The sequence below is a fragment of the Papaver somniferum genome, chromosome 8 (assembly GCF_003573695.1).
Source record: "Papaver somniferum cultivar HN1 chromosome 8, ASM357369v1, whole genome shotgun sequence".
NCBI classification, from domain to species: Eukaryota; Viridiplantae; Streptophyta; class Magnoliopsida; order Ranunculales; family Papaveraceae; genus Papaver; species Papaver somniferum.
This window is the reverse complement of record NC_039365.1, coordinates 130,253,020-130,273,771: the sequence shown is the minus strand read 5'-3', so window position 1 is coordinate 130,273,771 and position 20,752 is coordinate 130,253,020. Positions and strand designations below refer to the sequence as shown.

Sequence of the window (20,752 nt, the reverse complement as noted above, 5' to 3'; positions counted from 1 at the left end):
TCTCTGCTGGATGGTTTACTCTGAGTGAGCATTTATGATTGTTATTTTCGGATAGGTTTAGGTTTTTCTTTAGGCAGGATAATTGATCATGGTATGAAAGAATTTTTGCTCATTTATGAAATGTTTAATGATCAAAAAGCATTTTGCATACTCTTTGGAGGAATATAAATTACATTTTGAGGAATGCTTGAACTGATGAAAAGATAAGGGTTTTCCATGGATCAGGCATAATACGCTTTTACCGTTGATGATATTTCCTTCCACTCATCCATCAATAGCTAGGATCTTGTAATATCCACTGGACACTGCCTTGATGATGACATATGGTCCCTCCCATTTCGTGGAGAACTTAGGAGCAGACATATCTTGTTGAATGTGTTTTGCTATCTTTAGCACCAAATCTCCTACTTGGAATGTTCGAGGTCTTACCATTTTGTTGTAAGCTCTGGAGATCCTTTGTTTGTATGCTTCCACATATTTTTCTACCTTAGCCCTTCTTGACTCGAGCATGTCTAGTTCAACGATTCTTGAATTGGACACTTCGACTTCATCCCATTGTACTCCACTGGACATTGCGATCCTTGCTGAAGGAATTTTGATTTCTGCTGGAAGTACGGCGTCAGCTCCGTAGACGAGGGAATATGGTAAAGTCCCGATCGAGCTCCTTGGCGCAGTTCGATAAGCCCACAGAGCCATATGCAATTTTTCATGCCACGTTCGAGGATTATCATGAATTGTTCGGCTGAGAATCCGGATCAAAGTTTTGTTGGTGCTCTCTGCTTGTCCGTTTCCTTGGGGATAATACGGTGTGGAGAAAACTTGTTTGATGCCGTATTCCTCAAGCAATTCTGTCACATGTTTGTTGGCAAAAGGAGTTCCATTATCTGTGACTATGTGTTTGGGAATACCGAATCTGCATATTATGTATTCTTTGATGAAGGCTGCAATTGTGACTCCAGTAGTACTTCGAAGAGGAATAGCTTCAACCCACTTGGTGAAATACTTAGTCGTGGTGATGATGTATTTGTGCTGCTTCGAAGATGCTGGATTGATTTTCCCGATGATATCCAGTCCCCAGCTATAGAAAGGCCAAGGGTTGTTCACAGTATTCAATGGATGACAAGGAATGTGGATGAGATTACCGTGGACTTGGCATTGATGACATCTCTGAACCTGTGCAACTGCATCATCTTTCATGTTCAGCCAATAATATTTCTCATGAACTTGGAGAAATAATTTCTTTTTTCCTTTATGTTCTCCATCGTGCATTTCTTTCAGAATTGTTGGGACTTCATGCCCAGCTAAAAATCTTAGTAAAGTCCCGCCAAAACTTTTGCGGTATAAGATTCCGTCAAGAAAGACAAATCTTTTGGCTCTCTGAATGAGCTTACTCATTTCTTTCTTTTTCGAGGGTAACTCATTGTCGCGAACGTACTTGATGTAAGGCTCCCTCCAGTCCCCAGTGTGATGGACTGTCAAAGATTCTAAATGAAAAGGAGGCGTCTGACAATTGGGACAAGACATTTGCAGAGCTCTTGAATGAGCCTCCATAGAAGGCCAATAGTATCCCATCCATTGTATCTTTCTGTAAAGTGTCACCACCAACATCTTTCCGCAGTTCTCTTCATGTATGCGTTTGAGTTGCGCGCCCGCTTCGTCGTTCCCGAGGCATCGTGATAAATACCCATCAGGATTCCGATAGTATAATGCTCCATGAAGCAAGAAATAATTCTTTAGTTCCTTGAGGCCGGTTTTCCCTTCTGAAAGAGAATTGCTCAATTCATGAATAATAGGTTCCCCGCCAATCGTTTGCTTGAATATCTTCGACTTGAGCAAGCCAGGTAGATGACACAGTACGCCTTTGTACCCTTATTTTTTTCTCTACTCCTTCGAATTACAGTTTAAAAGCGAGGGCTGCTAGGCAGTCAGCATGCCTGTTGTTAGTTTGTCCAGTACGGCGATTGTTGCATCAGAAAAATTAGCTAATATCCGCTGAGCTTCAGCTCTGAATGGGGAAAGTGTGATTTCTTTGAGAGAGCATGCTCCATTCATTTAATTAACTAGTAGTTTCGAATATCCTCTTATCTCGAGATGTGTTGCTCCTACTTGCTTGGCCAGGGACAAACCTAATAAGAAATCCTCGTATTCTGCTGAATTGTTGGTGCAGTGAAAATCCAGTTTGAATGAATGTGAGAAGACTTCACCAGATAGAGACACTAGCACCATGACTGCTCCTCCAGTGTCGTTGCTAGGAGTAGAAGACCATTCAAAGTATAAGAGCCACGTCTCTTATTTGATAACTAAGATTTCTGGAAACTCACCAGGTACATCTTCATGTAACATTGTCATGTATTCGCCTGGAAAAGCAGCAAGTAAGTCGGCAACTGCTTGGCCTTTGATTGTTCTAGGTAGTACACCAGCTATGTCGAATTCTGACATCTGAAGTAACCACTTTGCTGGTATCCCTATCAAGGCTGAATTTGATAGTAAAAACTTTATAGGGTCAGCTTTGGAAACAAGCATGACTCTGTTGGATAACAAATAGTGTCTCAATTTCTAGATTACATGCACTAATGCTAGACATGCTCTCTCGGCTTTCGGGTATCTGAGTTGAGCATCTCTTATCGTACGGCTGAAGTAGTAGATCGGTCGTTCGATCCCTTCTTCGTCTTCTTGAGAAAGAAGTGCTCCAATAGCAACATCACTGGAAGCTGTGTAAACTATCAGCGGTCGTCCTTGCACTGGAGATTTCATGACAGAAGGTGATAACAACATTTGCTGTATTTTCTGGAACGCTTCTTGTTGGACAGTTGTCCATACAAAACTTGCTCCTTTCTTCAACAGAGGGGTAAATGAAGCTATGGGTTGATCCAGTCCAGGAATGAAGCGTCGAATATAATTTACCTTGCGCATAAAACTCTGGACTTCTTTCACAGTGCGTGGAGGAGTCATGGTAGTATTTGCCTTCGTTTTGTCTGGATCGACTTTGATTCCTTCTGCAGTGACCAGGAATCCTAAAAACTTTCCGTAGGAGACACCAAAGGCACATTTCAGAGGATTCATCTTTAACTTGTATTCTCTGCATCTTTCAAAAACTTTTCTCAGAACTTCTAAGTGGGATGCTCGAGTCTTCGACTTCACCACCACATCATCACAATCTTCCACTTGCTTGTGCATCATGTCGTGTAATATAGCAGTCATATCCCGTTGATAAGTGGCGCCTGCGTTCTTTAATCCAAAGGGCATCACAGTGTAATGAAAATTCCCAATGGGAGTAGGAAACGCAGTTTTGTTGGCGTCATGTTCGTACAACTTGATCTGGTTGTATCCGCTGTAACCATCCATGAATGAGAACATACCGTGACCACTGGTTGTATCAACGAGCATGTAAATGTTGGTTAAAGGAAAATCATCTTTAGGACAACAGTTATTCAGGTTCTTGAAATCAACACAACATCTTATTTGACCATTTTTCTTCTTGACAGGGACAACATTCGCCAACCATGTTGGATGCTGAATATGCTTGATAAACCCTGCTTCTAGTAGTTTCTGAATTTCGACTTTGATTTGCTCCTCAACTTCGTGTATGAACTGCCTAGGTGACTGTTTGACAGCCTTGGAGCCTGGAGTGATGTGCAGATGATGAGTGACCAATTTTTCTTCAAGACCAGGCATCTCTTCGTATGTCCAAGCAAAGATATCCTGATATTATTTTAACATACTTATCAATCCTGCCCGCTCTTCTGGCGATAACGCGGAACTAATTAAGATTGACCTTGGATCCTCCTCTGTTCCAATTTTGATCGTTTCGAGATCGTCAGTAGTAGAATCCGTGCCATCTTGTATTTGTCGTGGAGCGTCTTGAATTTCTTCATCAGGTGATTGTTCACTCTGATGTGATTCTTCAGGTCGGGGAGACTTTTTATCGTTTTCCCCTGTTAATTTCTAATCTCTGCGCCGGAGGTATGTGACCCCCTCCCCTCTGCACCGTGACTGACTATGAAGCGGGATCCCGGTGTTGTGATCTGACCTTTACAATGCTTGACCGGTGTAACAGATGACTGGATCGGTTTAGTGCCTGAAGACGATGGATTGTCAGCAGCTTTTTCAATGGATTACCAGCTCGAGAGTGGAGTGTTGTAAATCTTCCTGGGAGGTTCAGGGATGTCCTTTGGAGATTCAAGGAATTCAGCGTCATAGACCGGAGTGTAAGGAGATGAAGAAGCCGCAATACGAACAATCTTGTTATTGAGCAGATCTTTCATGCATTGATGATACGTTGAAGGAACCACTTTATTGTCATGAAGCCACGGTCTTCCAAGTATCATGTGGTAATTAGGCTCTTGTTCGATCACGTGAAATTTGGCCTTTGATTGAATAGGCCCTACTCTTAGGTCTATGTATGCATATCCATACGTATGGATCTGGCTTCCTTCAAAGCCCGTCATCAAGATGGGATGATGAACAATTTTAATCTGTGGGAACTTGGCTGCTTTGAGAGTCTTCATGGTAATAATATTTGTAGAAGCGCCTGTATCGACGAGAGTCCTCTTGAATTCAGAGTTTTTGATAAAACCTGTCAGTACAAGGATAGGTTATGGCCTTCATCTGCCATGCGGTCTTCTTCTCCAAAGGGGATATTATTGATCGAGTGCACAGACGTTATGGACATTTCTTCGACTGCCGGAGACAATGAAGCTACATGCACATCAGACGATATCTGGTTAAGTGCGAAAATCGTGTCTTTATGCTGCTCCCTGGAAAAGTGTAAGAGTTAGCACAAGTTCTCGACTAATTGTGCAACCTCTTGGTCCACCGACTTCTCATAAGTAGTGAAGCCGTGGGTTTGAGGGTCACCATGTGACGAGTCAGTCCCTAGTGATGGGATTTCTGAAGTGGAGGTACTGCCTAACTCGGATCTCAGTCTGATGAGAAAATCGACTATGTGGTTAATTGTATTTTTCATCAGATCCATGTTCCTGGTGTGGATCTCCAGGACCCGCGCCAACTCAGTCAGAGTCGGGATCTCTCCGCCTCCCGTGCCGTCAGATGTAGCGTTAGCAGGAGGAATGTTGCCATTTGAAAGATTATGGATCGGGTTTGGAGTAGTTGAATTAGTACTAAGACCAACCATCTTGTGAAAGCGTGAGATTACAACCGAGAGATTAATCTCCCACTGTGGTCGCCAATCTGTAGATGGGGAAAACGATTTTCTGGTTTTTACGGAATTGAGGAGATGACCGTGCGGAGACTCCTTGAACCGAGCAAATACTCAACCTCACACAGATGCACTGCAAGAAGGGAGTGCTTTAAGTTCGAGAGATCAATCTGTTGGACTCTGGCCTAAACCAAGACAATGGTCGTTCCAGAGTCAATTCGGTCACAAGAGAGGATGGGTTGATCCGTAGGAGGGAAGCTGAGAAATGTGTGAGATCAATGGTGATCGAGATTGTATGTGTGTTGTGTATTCTGCGTAAGAAAGTTCTGAATGATCGAATTTACTCAGTTGAGAGTTATTTCTCAAACGATGAGTTCGTGTAGACGAAAGATTGTCTGTATGAACTTGTCGAGAAATTCTTGTCCTTTTAATCAGGATTCAGAGACTTATATATTGCTGAATTGAAAACACCATGATCCCATGAAGTGTGACAGTTACGGGAGTCAAAGAGTGGGGAAGTGGAAAATCGTGTTGAAACCAGTTGCTCATCGTGCAGAGACTTGGTTAACTTTCCACTAACTACTTTGCTAACTCCTCCAACTGATTGCACGACTTACTCACATTCTCATCGTGTGTATGAACACACGTGCCGTAGACCGCCAGACCAAAACCCTAGTTAATATCCCCCCATGTGACACGATTGATGTCTCGTGAATGTGGAGTCTGCAAGGTAGACGTGTATTTAGTTAGTTAGTTGCTGACTTTATGGGACGATGAGTCCTTTTATTGTTGATTTGAACATAATTTGAAAATGTTCTGAGACTCATGAATTGAACATGTCTGTTGAGACGAAGATATAATTACGTTGATTGTTAAGGTGAGCAAATATTGCTCGTACGAGCAAATGTTGCTCGTTTGTTAAACTGTTGAACATTAATAGTCAGTATTCATGGACTGAGCAAGTACTGCTCATATGATGACTTATTGAATATTGATAGTCGAACCAATACTCATAGACTGAGCAAATGTTGCTTATCTGAGCAAATATTGATAGTTGAACCAATATTCATGGACTGAGCAAATGTTGCTCATCTGAGAAAATATTGATAGTTGAAAAAATATTCATGGACTGAGCAAATGTTGCTCATCTGAGCAAATATTGATAGTTGAACCAATATTCATGGTCTGAGCCAATATTGCTCGTATAAACAAATGTTGCTTATATGAGTAAATGTTGCTCGCATGAGTTATTGAATATTGATAGTTGAGCCAATATTCATGATTTGAACAAATATTGCTCGTATGAGAAAATTTTGCTCGTTTAATGAATTGTTGACATCGTCGAATATTGATAGTTGAACCAATATTCTTTTAATTGAGCAAATTGCTCGTTTGAGCAAACGTCAATTTAAGATGCTGACATCTGAGCCGAGCGTAGTTATTAAAGTGTTGATCACGGGATCAACGTAAAATTATTAGTGTTTGAATCTGCTCAAAATTATGTTTTGCAGAGCTCTGGATTCGAAACCTTAATTTTGATAAATTGCCAAATTATTGATAAATTGATGATTTATTGAAAATCATTCATGAAAATGAAGTAGGGACCGGATACATGGTATGATGAACCGACCATATAGCGCCCAGATGCTCAAGTGAGCAAAATACCAAAGTCTCTTGAAGATCAGTTGGTGAAAGGATGATTAAATGCTGGTTTAATCATTTTTCAAATAGTGTTCGTGTGAGCGTCAGGTAGTAGAATCTGATTATAGAGAGATGAGGGATCGACCAAGGGATCATGAAATCGTCCCTTGGTGGTCATGGGACTAGCTGATGGTCGTTTTAACAAACTCCCAGCTATTTGGGAAGAGTTTGGACCCAATATGAGCAATTGAGCAAATTAGGTCAAAATTATTAAAACACGTGGGACCAACTATTTGCAAGCCTCAGGGACATCCTTGTTCGGTCAAGGAGACATGCCCGCATCACCGTAATGTCCGAGTCTCAGTCCTGATATTTTCCGATGTGCGTTTGAGCAACATTTTTAGAAAATATGAAGAAATCAGGGATTTTGCTGAAACCGTGAAACTTCATGAGATGAAGGAATAAAATTATAAAATAATGAAGGAATCATGAGGTGTGGGACCGTCTAGGCCAAGGCACGGCCGTCCGGCCAAGGAGCGGTCCCAAGGCATTTTTTCCTAATTTATAATATTTTCATGATTTTAGGGAAATATCATAAAAATCAAGAAGTTTGTTGAAACCAAGGAATTTGTTGAAATTAAGGAGTTTTTATGAGATGAGGGAATCATAAAAATAATAATGATAAAATAAGGGGCGTGTCGGGCCGTCTAGGGCGTGACCGGTCCCACAGGTTTCCCTAATTTTATATTATTTTTCATGAACTTGAGTGAAATTTCATGAATCCAAGGAGTTTGCTGAAACTAGGGAATTTCCTTGAAGTGAAAGAGTTTCCATGGGATGAGGAAACAAATAATATTAAAATAATAAGACATGGGCGTGTGGGATCCCGGGTCCCGTACGTTTTCTTCCTAATTTATAATATTTTATGAATTGAGGGAAATATCATGAAATCAGGGAATTTTCATGTGACGAGGGAAATAATAAAATAATAAGGAGTCATGAGGTGTGGGACCGGACACGGCTAGGGCATGGCCGGCCGGCTAGTGGACCTGGTCCCTCGACACCTTTGCTAAATTTTATTATTTCTTTGATACGAGGAAACACCATGAGACTGGGTAGTTTCCTTGAGATGAAGGAGATTTGCTCAAATGAAGGGATTTTCATGAGGTCAGGGAAAATAATAAAAATATGATAAAATATAAAATTGGACATGGGACTGGCCACAGCACGACCGGCCGGCCGGTAGGCCCAGTCCCCAGCTCCTTGATTAATATTTTATTATTTTATTCCTACTTTGTATAGGTTCATCGTTCGTTCATGTTTTGGAATGCTCGTTTGCGCATTCAGGTGCTCGTTCGTGCATTATTGCTGAGTACACTAACACCATTTTGGTCAGGGATTACTCGATAGCTGCTCAGATGCCCGCACGTTGAATATTTATCACTAACCCGTGGAATTCTGCTGGGAAGAACCAGAAATTGAAGTGACGAAATATTACTAAGAATCGTAGAATATTGTTGAATATTCAGTTAACGATTATAGATAATTAACTGACGGCTCTATACTAGCGGGCATGCTGTCTAGGAGCATTAATTATCTGAGAATTGAGAAACATGAGCTTGTTGAAACGTCATATTTCCTTTATATAGTCATGGAAAACCTTGTTGTATCCTGAAGACGTTGTCGCTCTATACTAGCAGGAACGCTGTCTAGGAGCCGCCCAATCTTTCGATTCTATATAGAAATAATTACTGATATTGCTCAGTATTCATGAGATGTGTCGTTGCCTCAGCTGAGAGACTACACATCTACACATACTCTGAGAGATAGCCTTCTCAGTCAGAGATTTTATGGCATGAGCTTTCATGCTTCAAAGAGATACATGATCCTCAATACACATCTGATTGTCGGATCAGGAGCATGTACGATTATGGTTTTACGATTTTAACCCTTGTCGAAAATCCACCATCTACAGTTTCCACCAATGGAAAAAGTGAAATACCTTCACCGTCAATTAAGGTTCGAAAGAGCAAAGTATATCAACCTCCAAAGTCAGCACATACGGATCGAGGTAAGAACATTCCTTATGTTTTCCACTATTGCGGAAATAAAGGTCACCTAGAAAGGAGATGTCGTTTCCGTATAAGGAATGAGAAACTTCATGATGTTCTTGTTTGGGCATCACAAGAAATTGTGAAACCAAGATCATATGTTAAGGATAATCCCCTTAATGCTACAGGTTGTAACTGTCCAACCTTTAGGCAAAGGAATCAGTGTTGTGATAAACCTATTTTTGCCTATAAACGTCATACGAATCCTTTTCACAGTCGTAATGGTTATCAAAAGGATAATTTTGTAAAGACGAAGACAAGATCCGATGTTCCCAGTTGGAGAAAGACTAACTTGCAAAAGAATAGTCAATCAAATCCTCTTTCGAGAAATCTTGAAGAGAGTAAGGGGAAGAAAGTTCATGTTGTTTCTAAACGCACTCATAAGTGGGTTCCAAAGAAAGTTAATGACGCTTTGAGTGTGAAAAGGAATGATTACCCAGAAAATTCCATGACTATGGAGAAGGCAGTATCCATGATGTTGGAACTTAAAGAGTTCTTTGGAAAGATGAATTTGGATGTGAAAGGTTCCAAAAGCGATCTCTTTCATGATAATCCAAAAGTCACTTGTGGTGATCAAGAAATTTTCACCTCAACACAACTTGAGTGTGTTGTAAGTGCATCCTCACCAAGGAATTCCCTGTTATGTATACGGTGAGGGAAGCACGAAAATTGGGGAGCACAGATTATATTCGGTAAGGCTATAAAATTCAATTGGACTTTTCTAAAAAAGTATGTCTATAAACTTGAGCAAGCTTTATGTTTTTATTACTTGTTTGAGTACTTATAATGATCCATGTACCTTGATTATCGTTCATTTCTACCTAACTTGATCTGTGTTTAAGGTTCTTAAATGTTTAGGTTTGAGACTTGAACTTATCAATCACTCAAAAGTCTATCTACTCTATCTCCTACTCTTTGAGACAAGAAGTCGTATGCTATATATATAGACTTTGATTATACACATTTGGTATTTCGAGCCGAGTATACCTCGCCTATCTATATCTCGAAATATGAGTTGGTAAGATTTTTGCTTTAACCAAGTTTATCTTTACCATGTGACGAAAGTCAAGATATGTTTCAATCATCTTGAAAATTGCTTTGATGAGAAATGGTATAACAACTGTATAACGTCCTCTAAGAATGTTTTAATGATTGAAATGAGAGTTTAGATTACATAACCAATGGTGGACGTAAGCATCATTGTGGAAACACATTTATGTATAAGTCCTATTCCTTGAACCAAAGTTTGCGAACTTTGTTGATCAAGAGAACCGGAAGAATGGCGCGAGCCAAGTCCGTGAACTTCCGAAGTTCTCAAACCCGAGAATTTCTGCTGGAGTTGACAAACTAGTTGCGTGAAGCTAAGTTCGCGAACTCAGTACGCGAACCCAGTCCGCGAACCGGCGAAGTTCTCATACCCGAGAATTTTTGCTGGAGCTTGTAAACTCTGCCCGGTAACTTAAGTCCGCGAACCTAGTCCGCGAACTTGAGAGGTTATATATCTGAAGATGATTTCTGAACTTAAACTTAAAGAGACTAAGGAATGCAGTTTGCAAACCGTGGCTATAAAAGTTCATGAATCGATTCAAGTGAATCAAATCATCTTTGCTTCAATTGTGTCTTGTGTAGTACATGAGATTTCTTTGAAATTGAACAACTCTCTAACTAGTTCATTTGAAATCATTTGAACTAGTTATGGTCAAGAAGAACATGGTTGATATGGAATGATCATATGGCTAACCATTTGGTTAACTATTGTTGAACCAACAAGTGCATACATTTGGGTACGGTTAACAAACCTAGAAGCGTGCATTTTCAAGTGTGTGTAACAAGCTAAGTTTTCGATCTAACGGTTGAGAAATATTAGCTTGAATCTAAAGCAGGTTTTCATCTAACAGTGGATATTGATTGCTTTGTTACCAAGGTAACTTAATTTCAAACCCTAATTTGAAAGACTATATAAGGGGAACTCTAGTATCTGTGCAAAACTAATCCCCACACCTCACCTGTGATACTAGTTTGCATACTATAGTCGGTTCTCCTTTAAACTTTGGTTTTCTTCTTCTAAAACTAGGTTAACGACTTAAAGACTTCATTGGGATTGTGAAGCCAGACCGATACTACTTTTATCGTAGTTGTGTGATCTGATCTTGCGTCTTATATCGTACGAGTACAATCAGATTGATTGGCTTGAGATTGATATCTCCGATATGCAAGATATAAAAAGTAATCACAAACAACTTCGTCTCATTGTATGTGATTCCGCAGCATTTTGTTTCTCTACCATACGATTAAGATTGTTGTGAGGTGATTGATAACTCTAGGTTGTTCTTCGGGAATATAAGACCGGATTATCAATTGGTTCCTGTTCACCTTGATTATTATCAAAAGACGGAACAAAACCTTTTAGGGTTTATCTGTGAGAGACATATTGATCCTTTGATAGACTTGCCTGTGTGAGACAAATTTGTTTATTGTCAAGTCTTCGACTTTGGGTCGTAGCAACTCTTAGTTGTGGGTGAGATCAACTAAGGGAATCAAGTGTGCAGTATCCTGCTGAGATCAGAGGCGTTGGGAGTACAACTATACCTTGGATCAGTGTGAGACTGATTGGGGTTCAACTACAGTCCAGTCTAAAGTTAGCTTGGAGTAGGATAGTTTTTGTAGCGTCTTAATACATTGTGTATTCAATCTGGACTAGGTCCCAGGGTTTTTCTGCATTTGCGATTTCCTCGTTAACAAAATTCTGGTATCTGTGTTATTTCTATTTCTGTATTATATTGTTTATCTTTATAATTGAAATAATACAGGTTGTGCGTTACAGATCATCAATTAAAATATCCAACCTTTGGTTGTTGATTTATCCTTGGATATTGGTCTTTGGTACCATCCAAGTTATTCCTTGTATTTGATTAAAAACTCGCTGATTTATATTAGCTTGAGTAAATCAAATCAAGAGAGAGATATTAACTCCTTGATATACTTTAATCTAGATTGAGTCTGACTGTCTAGTTGATTCTCTAGCAAAGTATATTGGAGTTAGTCCATACAGATTGCTAAGCGAAATATTGGGTGGTGTTGTTAGACCCCCGCCTTTTCAGGCTTCATGAGAACTTAGTGTATGAGAATGTAGAGATTTGACTATAAAAGCTACTAAGGAACTAGTTTTCCCATCACTGTGTTCTTTATAAACATCTATAGTTTTGGAAGGAACCAAAATCTTCTTTTTCCCATCTTTATAAAAGGTATAAGTGTTCTCAAAACAGTTATGAACTGCACGTATGTCATACTTCCATGGTCTTCCAAGAAGTATATGTGCTGCAGTCATATTGATCAGGTCGCATAAGACTTCATCTTTATACCCAATGAATGAAAACTTAACAAGACACTGATGTGTTATGTCCATGTAGGTGGCACTTGTTACACTTTTCTCCCCTAAACTTAGCGTAAGGATTCTGCGACTTAGCTAAAGGTGGAAAAGATGTTTGATCCTTAGTGGGAAATCGAGTGTTTTCATTTTAGATTGGACGAGAAGTAATGGGTGTTTGTTGTACGGGCTGAATTTCAGTTGGACTTGGAAGGATGGGTTAGCCATTCTTAGGAAAAGGATGTTGAGAATTAGTAAAATTTGGTGAACTATATTGCTGCCGAGAAGAAGAATATTGTGTACTGTCCTCAACATATGTATTTTCATGAAAACCATTAACTGAAGAATAGGGTTTTAAATTACCTTGGAATCGATTATACTTCCTAGTTGAAGTCTTTTGAGAACGAAAAACACGTCGCTCTATCTTGATGGCTTGTTGTATATCTTCTTCCATAGTATAAACAGACTGGGTCATCCCTTCTTGAATTAATCGATTCAAACCTTCAATGAATCTAGCTACAAGTCGTTTTGCACTTTCATTGAGTTCATTACGAGTAATTAAGTTGTAAAACTCGAATACATATTCCTCCACTAATCTTGCGCCTTGCTGGCAAGTTTGTAGTTTTGCGAACAGTTGTTGCCTGTAATATTTAGGCAGAAACTTATTTCTTAAAACATCACTCATTCTTTTCCATGTACGTATTGGTTATTTTCCTTAGTTTCTGCGATTTTCACAAAGTTTAGTCCGCTAAGCAGCAGCTCCTCCCTTTAGCTTGTAGGCCACAAGTTTCACCTTAGAATGGTCTGGTACTTCCATGAATTTAAAAAAAGCTTCAAATTCATAAAACCAGTTTAATAACTCCTCTATCTTGAATCTTCCACTGAAAGTAGGAATGTCAGCTTTAAGTTTGTACTCTGGTAAAGACCCATAAGAGTTTTGACCTGATTGCAAGCGCTTTTCTTCTGTCCAGTTCTTATCTAAAATATCTTCAGCTTCATCTTCCTCACTACTGTTAACTTGAGGACTTACAAATTTCTTGTAAGGCTGACAGATGTACCCTTCATATTGACTATTTTTGTTAAACTTTTTTTGAACACCTTCTGGAGTACGAGTGTCTTGGACAAAGTTATGTTTATGTCCATTCTTAGAGATGTATTTCGAATGTGAATGATTTCCTTCACCTGTAGATTTATTCTCAACATCAGAGTCTTTTTTATCATCAAGTTTCAAATTCTTGTCAAGATGAGCTAGTATCTTTTCAATTTTTTTATCCAACAGTTCAAACTTCTTATTGGATGACTCTGTTGCCTTTGTGAACTCATCTTTGGGTAGTCTTCCATTGAAAACTAAACTGTATTAGTCTTCTTAAAAAAATTAGGGTTATGTTGCGGAAGCGATTTGGATCGTGCTTTTAGATAGAAATCTAAAAACTGCTGGTTGTGGTACCAACTAATGTAGGACTTGTAGAAATTATTGAGAAGAATACAACACGGAGGTTGTAGGAGATGCGAAAGGAATAAAGGTGATGTGAAGGGACGAAGATAACTTAAACAAGTTGAAAGAAAAGAAGAGGTTTGGGATTCTCTGAAACAGAGGTTTGATAATAATCTTAATAATATTGAATGTGTCTTACAAAGAACGTCAATAGCCTGTTTATATAGGCTGAAAATAAGAATTCTAAAAATTAACAAACTCTAAAAGAAGAAATACGCAAAGGACAAAAACAGAAAATAACAAACTTGAAAAAAAGTAAGAAGTTTCTAGATGTTCTACATCACTTTGTGCCCCAAAGCTGAAGGTGACCTAGGTTTTCGAAAAGCTGAACTAAACAATTTAGCTACGATAGCCAGAAATGCCTGGAGAATCCTTGAGAATCCCACAAGTATACTGGCTATTGTTCTAAAAGCTAATAAATGATAAGTGTATTGATAAGTGTTCTTGGACCTGGAAGTGTCTTCATGCTATCAATGATATCATCAAGCCTTTTATGTCCTGGATTGTGGGAGATGGTCAATTTATTGACCCCTGGTGTGATAAGTGGATCCCTACTTTGGGATCTTCTGCCCCAAACCCTCTTGTCCCACAAGATCCTAGCATTAAAGTTTTTTATTTTATTGATCCTGTTTCTAGATCTTGGAATATCTCCAGACTTAATACTCATTATGATGATGCTTCTGTTAAGAAGATCATCACCATTCCCTTAAGCCAGCTTTGCAATCCTGACAAGAGGGCTTGGGATCTTTCTAAAGATGGTAAGTTCTCTTCGAAATCTGCCTACATGGGTATCAGAGGCCTTAGACTATCCCCATGTAAAAATCTTGGTTAAGAATTTGGAAAATTAGGGTTCCTCACAAGATCCAAGTTTTTACCTGGAAAGCAGTTAGAAATGCTCTGCATGCTAGAACCATTTTGCATACTAGAATGCCAATGCACAATACTGATTGTGCTAGATGTTTCCATCCTCAAGAGTCCACCATGCATGCTTTGGTCTTGTGTCCCTTTGCTAGTCGAGTTTGGTTTTTGTCTGATTTTTGCATTAATACTCAATATTTTCAAAACAGATCTTTCACTGTTTGGCTCATGTTCTGGCTCACTGACATTGTTTCTAAACTTTTTTGATGATAATCAATGTCTATTAGTTGCCATCGCCTGGTCTCCGCGGACTAGCAAGAATAACCTAGTCTTCCAAAACTTAAAGGAAAATCATCTTACTATTATCCATAGAGCTAAGGCCATGCTTTTAACTAGGAAAACCAAACCTATTGTCTCCCCTTCTGCCTATATCAGATTAAGTGATAAGTGGATGCCTCCTTTCTTTGGCTGGATTAAATGTAATCCTGATGGTGCTTATGATGAAATCACTGGAGCTAATGGTGCAGGATATGTGATGAGGGATTACTCTTGTAAAGCCTCTTTCTGTGCCTCCCTGGTTTTTCAAGTGAAGTCGGCAGAAGAAGCTGAAGCAAGAGCAATCTGGGAAGTTATGAAGAAAGCGTTGGAGCTGAACTTTACCCATGTTATCATAGAAAGTGATGCAAAAAATCTTATAAACAAGTTCTCTACAGGCTGTTTTGATGGTGACACTAGTACTGACGTCTTTAAAGACATCCAGTTCTTTTCTTTAAAGTTTGTAGACTGTATTTTTAGTTTTCAACCTCGTCTCTGTAATTCTGTGGCACATGAGCTTTCTCAATGGGCCAAAAAAACAATGTCTCTATGTACTGGTCTGTGCCTCCTGTTTGGCTAATCCCAATAATTAAAGGGGATCATTAGTCTTTTTGAAGGCCGTTATCTATAAAAAAAAATGTAAGGTTGATTGGCCCCGGCACCTCAGTATCCAGAACCGGGTCCGCATCCTAACATTTGCATATCCGAGTCTTAATTTGATGGATCCAAAACCAAAATCCCTAAAAAAATGTGGGTACTTGTTGGGTCTTTCTCTTTTACAACCGCAAAGAAATGGATTTATTGATCCAAAACAGGCTCAAAAGATTTACACCACCGCCAAAAGAAGAAAAACCGAAAAGAAAAAAGAAGCAGTGATAACAAGCTATCAACTACTCAAGGAGGTGCTTAAAAAATTAAAAAAAACTACTTAAGGAGAAGTAAAATAAATAGAATGTCAATTTTGCATTGCGTCAGCAGAATTCACAGTCTCAAGATCTTTGATTTTGATAGCTAAAGATCAACAATGAAGCTGATAAGTAGCTCGTTCACAACACCAACGTTGTTGACAGTTTTGTCTGTAAGGATTTTTGTGTTTCGCTCCTTCCAAACGCTCCATACAATAGCAACAGGGACTAAGTTTCACACATTAGTGATAGCCTTGTTTGCCTGAGCTAAGTGCCAAGCTTGAATAACGGTAGAAATATCTTCGAACATAGGGGAGGGAAATAACATCTCAACTTACTTTGAAGAGCCATCCAAACATCCTGAGCAAAGGTACAATGAAGAATTTGATAATTACTTCTTCTTGTTAATTGTAGAAAACACAAGGTACAGATATATCAATGGAAAAAATGTTATTTTATGGGAGAGGGGGGCGGGATTTCGTTCCCGGATGAAAAGAAATATGGACCCAGTTAATAGAGAACCATCAATTATATTAAGATAAATGCTTCAAAAAAAAAACATATTAAGAAGATCATACACATTTTTTACCAAAAAGCCCACAAAATTACAGAATTTACCAATTGGATCCCTAGGAAACAAGCTAACTTCCTTATACTATTTTTTAATTTATGGGTAGTACCCCGGCCCTCGGGTTGAACCGAGCTTGGCTTGTTTCCTACACTGGTCGAGCTAGGTCTGTCATATCTGACCCTAGTACAAAACAAGTCGGGCTAGATATAATCCGCGGGTTAACCGCCACCCCGCCAAAAAATTTATACATACATTCAACATCAAAATTTATCTTGTTATCGGAGGTGCTGGTAACATTTAACCTGCTACCCATGTAACTGGTTACCCATCTTATCTATAATAATATCGATAAAACAAAGAGAAAAAAGAAGAAACGAAAAAGATTTTTTCTCTTATTGTAGGAGCAAAAATATGTAACGGACACGTGTCGAAAGATTAAGGCGGAAGGAAGTAGTATAGTTAGGTGTAACTGTTTATAGGAATAAGACCTCACTAGTGCTTATCTTATGTAATCAGCCCTGTGGGCAGTATTGTAAATTGATGTATATCCCTACTCTTTATAAGGGAAAGAGAGACATGTTTTTAGGGATCGATCTTCTTCCTCCTACAACTTAGAGCTCAAAAAGAACTCCAATCCCTTTTAATGGAGTTTATATGTAACACTTCCGATCATAGTGAAAACCCGTGGATGTAGGCATCATTAATGGTCGAAACACGTAAAAACCCTTGTGTTCATGTTTACTTTGATGCACTTCTCCTCTTACTTGCTAGTAGATATTCATCTTAAGTGTTGGGTTCAAAGTGGGTGTGGTTGTTAGATTTTTAGGAAATACATTCTGGCGCCGACTAGGGGGACCGAGAGTCTCAAATCTGTGTAGCAACTGATGTTCCAGTCAAGCTAGTTGTGTACGTAGTTTCAATTTTTTGATTAGTTCCAGTGAAAGTTAGTACTGATCGACCCGCTGGAGACTGAAGTGTGAGGGGTAAACATGTAACCTTGCCGATAGAAAGTTATCTTCAGACAACAAACAACAAAAACGGTGAAGTCTCATGTGTGTAAACCAGAGATGAATACCGGGGAAGTTTCAACAAAATCGAAAACAGAGATACTTCGCCGGAAAACAAATCTGAAACATGACGAATCTTATTCTCGTCTACCTCTTATCTTGTTTGTTAACACTTCGATCAGAAAGTTTTGAGTACAAGTTTTAAAAAAGAAAAGCTTTTTATGAAAACTAGGGTTTGTTCTTGAGCAAAAATTGGATTTTCTTTCAAAACCTTTACTCGATTTCTGTTTTGATGTGAAATTTGCTGTCGACAGATCTTGTTTTGCAAACCTGTTGATGGTGTTTTTTAGTTCAAGATCAAAATCGTAAAACCCTATATTTAGCGTCGTGATCCTGCAAAGGAATAAAGGCCATTTGAAAGTGATGAGTGCTCAAACCTCTTTATTTACACATGTATTTAACAACTCAGTATATATGAAATTCATTCAGAATGGTGCGCACAGTAGTAATCCCAAGTATTCTGTGAATTCTATTTTATGTCAGCATTATTAACTAATGCATGACTCGCCTGATATTTTTCCGTGCTATGTTCCCAGTAATGACATGACATGACGATCAATGCTCACTCTCAGCAGAGTAGCATGAATCTCCCGAAGTGTTAGTATTGGGATCTGCACAAAAATACTCATACGAGTTACATCTCTCTGACAAAGAGATCGATGTGTTCATACACTTTTAATTAAAGTTTCCGTTATTGAAAACACATTTATTCTTAAAGAAAGCTATACTGTTAATGTCAGTCTCAGGAAAAATCACAGTCACACAACTTGGCCGCATAATTTAACAAGCATAGCTTACTCCTAATAAAATTAGGCAATCACCGCAGTGACTACCGGCGGGCCCACTAGTGCCCTAGACGATCGAGTCCCATTCCCTCAGCCGCGAAGTGCTTTGAACGCCGATCCCAAACATAAATGATCGCGATGTGCAAGAATGGCTCAAACGAGCTAAGACCGTAAAAACGGTCTCAAGAGTCATCATATCCGTCCAACTTCGCCAGCCTAGTTGGACGGCTTAGATCGCGTTCCAAACGATCAAGGAAATGCCAATACGTTCGCCACTGGCCCAATATTATCCCTTACCAATCGACTTGATCATGGGAGTTGATAGCACACCAAGTCGTTCGATTGAACTAGGGTAGACACGGCTGCTTTGAAGCCCTAATCGGTGTTTGTGGCAACACATTACTGCCGCAAATCGATCACAACTGTCCAACTTTGCCAGCCTTTTTGGACGACCGAGATCTTCCCTGGAATGATCAAAGAGGCGCCAACATGGTCATTGGCAGCCCCACTTTCCCCTTGGACGATCGACTTGCCTATGGCAAGCATATAGGGTGCTCGACTGCTTGCACAAACTTGAGAAGACGTGTTGTGTTCAAAAACCCTATTTAGGTCACGCAGTACATAACTATCGCAGATTGATCACAACCATCCATCTTCGCCAACCTAAACGAGCGACATAGATCTAGATTTAAGTGATCTCTAAGGTGTTATGTGATCACTGTGGACCCACCTTTACACGTGATTGACCGGCCTACACAAACTAGGGCTCAAAGCCTCGAAACGCGCGCCCAAAGAGGGGTGGGTCACACGGCTTCCTCAATCCTAAAGTTACGCCAATGGAAGTATGCAACTGCCGCAAATCATCTCGTCCATCCAACTTTGCTAACCTAGTAGGATGGTGTGGATTTGCTTTTCGAAAACAAGCAAAGAAACATTGTAAATACCGGCCATCCCTCTTCCACATGAGGCGATCGGCAAAAGAATAACTTGATCGTAGGGTCCTAAAACGATCACCCAAAGGTGGTCGATCATGTTGTCTTCTTTAAGACGCCTATCCACGACTTATTAAATCAGGCTCTAAAACAATGATGCTTCATACACATCGATTAGTTTGAGCTGCTTAAATGCGATGTTTCACATGCATCGAATACATACAATATTTTACATTGGCCTCTTAAAAAACTTAGTTGTTTCATCTAATAGCGCCATGCTATTCTCCGCAGTGAGTCCCACGACTTGACCCACTTATTCGAGACATCAAACATGTCACAATCTGGGGGATTATTACTGGGGTATTGGTCTGGCGGTTTACAGAGTGCGGCGTGCAACGCGCCCATTACGAGAACGTGTTAGGAAAATACGGACGGTTAACAATGATGGAGTAGTGGATGAAGGTGTGATCACGCAATGATCACCACCTCTTACACAACTCCATTACTCCACCACTTAACTTCCTACGAGATCAGGGTTGTGCTCAAATGACTTGTATAAATAGATTTTCAATCTATTTCGAAAGGGAGACATGTGTTATCAACACAAGTAGCCAGAAACCATTTTATGATACACAAGTCATAAACAGCCACACCTTCATAATTCAGTACTCTGATCTCAAACACCTTCTCCACTTCCCTCCCTAAGATCAACCCTTATCCTTGTGACCGAATTGAATCTGGAACGACCATTTCTTGGTTTAGGACAGAGTCTTAAAGATTGATTTCTCGAACCTAAAAGCATTCCCGTGCAGTGCATTTGTTTAGGGTTAGAACTCGTTTCTCATCAACACACCCCAAATTACCAAAAAACAACAGAATCAGTTTTTACCCCAAAACAACTGGCTACCACAATGGGAGATTAATCTCTCGGTTGGAAGATCAAATTTCAATTTCATTTCAATTTTATCAAAATTAAAAATGGTGGATCTTAGGTCTGGATCGGCGACCAATTCCGATGGAACTAGCACTGACAACACTCTCGGTGTTGATTTCCCTGTCAGTGGCGCTACCATACAGCATGTCAATACGATCAATGCATCTCGTGGAACTACGTCCTCTACCACCAACACCAGCGGAGCAGGAGATATTCCCTCGGTAACACATCCCATCATTAGAGCCAGAGAAGCCGCAAACCCCAACATTTCTTCAAGTGTGATACCTCCAGTCATCACCATAGCAACTGCTACTCCCCCGTCAGGACGAGGGGCCGGAGGAGTCAGAGGAGGCCCCCTATCACCATTGTTGATTTGATGGAGAGGCAAGAAATTCTCTCTAAGGCTCAGACAGACATGGCTTCGACCCAGAAAGAGGTACTCAGTTTCCTCAAGACATTAACAGAACGATTTCCACAAGAGTCACGACAACCCATGGAACCAACAAGGAGTACCTTCAACACGCCTGGCGCGAGTACTTCAGTAAGACGTATCTACCTAGATGAAGAAGCCCGTATTGCTCCTGAACTCTCATGGGAAAGGAACCAGCCATCC

At 39.8% G+C, this 20,752-nt stretch overlaps 1 protein-coding gene across 1 annotated transcript; it reads left to right on the top strand.

The window, feature by feature from the left end:
- Window positions 1-15,081: 15,081 nt before the first annotated feature.
- Window positions 15,082-15,525, top strand: LOC113306039. Its single transcript, XM_026555025.1, has one exon. It carries the CDS (start codon window positions 15,082-15,084, stop codon window positions 15,523-15,525), a length of 444 nt encoding a protein of 147 aa, XP_026410810.1.
- Window positions 15,526-20,752: the final 5,227 nt, after the last annotated feature.